Here is a 4,357-nt window from a genome sequence, read left to right on the forward strand (position 1 = left end):
TAGCAGCTAAGAACAGGGAAAGGATCTTCACTTTAGCTCCTTTTAATTAAGAAATGTTACTGAGCCGTCTTTTCCGACGCTCTTTTCAGCAATCAGGGAAATCACAAATGAATCACGTGGCACCTCTGCGAATATTAGCCCCTGGAACTGAGTCGCATTTCGAGGCTTCTACACCAATTCGCTTCGGCACTCGCGGACTCAAATCGATTGTTTCGCAATTCACAACTGTGGGCACTATTTTATTTTGAATTCTTGATTTTACGTATCCACGACTGAGGGAATGCCACCCAAGGTCCGCAAGAGAACAAGCCCTGGAACGATAGTCGCATCAGGCTTTTTCCGTTCAATTGCTTTCCCTGTCGAGACACTTCCTCTAATATGATAATTCACTAAATCTTTATTCGCGCTCGCGTAAATTGATTTCCTCTATTTCACTGGTTCACTTAATTTTCGGCACTATCACCGGTGGAGGGGATAAAGGTTATAGGGTGTTCTGGATGTACAGGGCTTTTCATGGGATAATGTATGCTTAAGCTATGTTAGTAATTCATTTCTTATGTAGTATCGATATCAACTTATGTCTTTCGTGCATTAATTTTTATAATTCATTCACTTGAAATATTCTTGAAACTGAATATTTCCTCAAAGCAACCTCGAAATATTTTGAAATAACCTTGAAATTCTTACCTTCTTGAAATAATTCTTTAAAATATATAGATAATTAATAAGAGGGATTATAATCTTAATGGAATTTTATAATTAATTCTAATATAATTCAACTCTCAATAGTTATAGTGGAATATAAAAATTTTAATAGGCTTTTCTTTTATAAATGATTAATACAAAAGCCGAATACTAGACTTACTTAAAATTAATTCGCAGATTGACGACAGGCTTACGATTGATGTTGGATGCCCGACGGAGGGAAGGCGGTTGATGCAGCTTGAAGAGGCTGGCGTCTCTCGATAATTAACTGAAGAGTCCTTGCCGAATTCTAGCAAGCAACGTCTTCCAGGGTATACGTCAGCAGGGTTCTGGTCCGCCACTGCTACGTGGGATCCTAGTCGCTAAGACTTCAAGGGGGCTCGAGAGATGTCGATGGTTCTAAGTCCTCGACTAAGTTCGCTGCTGGTGATGTCTTCTTATAATACGTCTGGTCACTTTGAATGTCCGCTCAACTCTGCGGTTAATACGTCTGCTCTCTATGGATGTTACCGCTCAACTCTGGTCTTCCTCTTCGTGGGCTTGGTCTGGTGGTTGGTGGAGGTGGTTGAGAATGGAGGGGCATGCTGGCCATGTGCACAGAAGATGATGCGTATTGCAGTCCAGATACCTAAGGCTATCTTGAAGGTCCGGAAGTTGATGTCTGCGATCACCTTATATTTTCCCTTTATGATACTCTATATGCCGCCTGATTAGATACTACGGGTCCGCTAGCCTTGAGCACTCAATAAGACTTCCTCAGGGTGCATATGCACTCAAGGTAATGTAAGAAACCAGAGGACAATGCGCCGGCGCACGGCACATTGTCAGCTGGCCGCGCGGCGCGCTGCGGGCCAACCGTGTTCAGCCAATGAACTTGGCCCCGCGAACTTGCTCATGCGCAAGAACGGGGAGCGGGCATTCGAGCTCCGATTTCGTGGAAGAGAGATCACTCTCCTCCGAGACGGGACACAGTCAGCAGCACTGGTCTCGAGAGTCGTTGTACAGAGATATTTCAAATACAAGTTCGTTTCTTCATTTACTTTATTCGTACAGTGAGTACAGCCTCAGTCTCCTCTTATCCTACGCTCACCCAGCATCCTGATTATTTCCTTTTTGGGGGGAATAAATCCCTATTCCCCCTTACAATTAAATCAGAAGTGGGATTCCAATCCACTACCCGCCAAGGAGGACAAAGGAGCTTGCAGCGCACGGTGAAGGCACGCTCGAATCACGCCATGGACAGGACCAAGCTCGAAGCGTACACTCTGGAGCAACTGAAAGAAGAGGCGAATAGATACGGGCTGGCCACTACAGGCGATAAAAGCACGATAATAGCGAATATAATGAAGCACCTGGAGAAACAAGGACCTCAGGATCTACAGGATGAGGCGGCCAGAGCAGCGGCGGCCAACAGGCAAAGAAAACCTTCGGCAGGCTCCGCGGAGCAAGTATCAGCGCCCCTGCTACGCCAAGTCCTAGCATCCATAGACGGGATGCTCGAGCAGCAAAGACTGGCTGATCAGCTGCAGCAGCAGCAATTTGAGAGACTGCTGACGGCTATGAGCAACGGGAGCAGAGTCCCGGTAGGAAGCCTCGACCCGCCAGAAGCCGGACAGCAGACATCAAGGTCTACCGTAGAGAGCAACCCGCCGCTGGCTCGAGTTTCCGGAGAGGCCCCGCCAGTAGGAAGCCTGGTGAACTGCCTGGCGTCGCAGATCCCCGAGTTCGCTGGCGAGGAGGACGATAACGTCCAGGCGTGGACGAAGCGAGTCGACAAGGTCGCCCAAGTTCACGGGGCAACGGACGGGGTGACCTTATTAGCAGCCTCCAGTAGGCTGACGAAATCCGCGCGCAGGTGGTACGAGATCCAGACGGGTCTCGCCATGGAGTCCTGGATCGGCCTGCGCCTGGAAATCACGAAAATTTTTGAGCGTAAGATTCCCTTTTACAGATCGATGCAGAAGATAGAGGCTCGCAAGTGGCAATCGCAGAAGGAGACGTTTGACCGGTACGCGATCGAGAAGTTGGCCATGATCCAAGCGCTGAACTTACCGGAGCAAGATACAGTACAATTGCTGATCGGAGGCATCACGCAGAGCGCGATCAAGGCGACGGCCCTATCCATCGCGACCGAGCCGTTAAACAGTTTCCTGGAACGCATGAGGAGCATAGCGGAAGGTGTGGTGGACACCGACCGAAAGACGGCTCCGTCAGGAACGAACGGGAAGGCAAAGGACGTACCGTGCAGGAACTGCGGGACGAAGGGCCACGCCGCAAGGGACTGCAAGGTCGAGCCCAGTTGTTTTTATTGTAAGAAGAAAGGGCACAGGAGGTTCGAGTGCCCGGTCCTCAAACGCAAAGACGAGAAGCCAGGGACTTCGACCTCAACGACCAAGGCAGCGGCGAGCGTGTCGCAGGAGCCGGAGCCGGCCGCAGAGGTGGTGGCATCGGTGGATCGCCCCGAGTGCAACCTGGAAATCAACGACCCGTTAGTACCAATAGACAGCATAAACGGTGAGCGTTGCAAATTATTAGCTCTCATTGATACTGGAAGTCCAGTTTCGTTCGCGAAATTTAGCGTATATGAAAAATATGTGAAACCGCGTGAAATAAAATTATCGCCGGTAAAAACGAAATTACGAAATTTAAGCGATCACGTGTTAGAAGTAATAGGTATCGTGAAGGTCGAAGTAAGTTTACCGCAACTGCCAAATATTTCGCTGAGTGTAGATTTACATATCCTAAAGGAAAACGTATTCGAAGGCGATATTATTCTCGGCAGAGAGTTTATGCGGAAACAAAAACTTACTTTGATCTTCAGACCAATAACCCAAGGTGAGGAGGAAAGCGTTCAGCTATTTGCCCAGCTGCCTTTGTGTGTCGAAGCGGACGGTCACATTCCGCTAGAAGACATGATCGAAAATACAATAACGGACTTGGACGCGAAAGATAAACGAAAATTGAAAGATATAATAGCAGAAGTTAAACAAACTAAAAGCATAGCGGTAGAGGACGATTACTCGGTACAGGTACGGTTGAAGGATGACTCAACGTATTCCTTCTCCCCTAGAAGATTCGCGTATGCGGAACGCCTCCAGATTAGAGGTATCGTCGACGACCTCTTAGCTCGCGGAATTGTACAGCCGAGCACCTCTCCGTATTGCGCCAGGGTAGTGCCTGTGAGAAAAAGAAACGGGCAAATTAGGTTGTGCGTGGACCTACGACCACTGAACTCGCGTGTCGAAAGACAAAAGTACCCGTTTCCGGTCATTGAAGAGTGCCTGACTCGATTAAATGGTAAAAAGATTTATACGTTGCTAGATTTAAAAGATAGCTTCCACCAAATAAAAGTGGAGAAAAACTCGACGAAGTACTTTGCCTTTGCGACGCCGGACGGGCAGTACGAATACACACGATTACCTTTTGGCTTTTGTGAATCTCCCGCGGAATTTCAGAAGCGCTTAATACAGATTCTCAGCCCGTTGATCCGCGACGATAAAGTCCTGATCTATATGGATGACGTACTTATAGCGTCACCCACAGTCGATCAAAATCTGACCGATCTTAAAGAAGTTTTGTTAATTTTAAAGAGATACGGATTCGAGTTGAACTACGCGAAATGCCAATTTTTAAAAAGAAAAATAGAGTTTTT

General features: G+C 47.6%; 1 protein-coding gene across 1 annotated transcript; it reads left to right on the forward strand.

The window, feature by feature from the left end:
• Window positions 1-1,940: 1,940 nt before the first annotated feature.
• LOC105571091 lies at window positions 1,941-4,282 on the forward strand (the record flags this gene model as incomplete). The annotated part of the gene is made up of 1 exon (XM_012028562.1): window positions 1,941-4,282. A coding segment is annotated over exon 1 (2,342 nt), but the record flags the coding sequence as incomplete, so codon positions are not given.
• Window positions 4,283-4,357: the final 75 nt, after the last annotated feature.

Source organism: Vollenhovia emeryi, unplaced genomic scaffold, assembly GCF_000949405.1.
Source record: "Vollenhovia emeryi isolate VEMERY1.0 unplaced genomic scaffold, V.emery_V1.0 DF941226.1, whole genome shotgun sequence".
NCBI classification, from domain to species: domain Eukaryota; kingdom Metazoa; phylum Arthropoda; class Insecta; order Hymenoptera; family Formicidae; genus Vollenhovia; species Vollenhovia emeryi.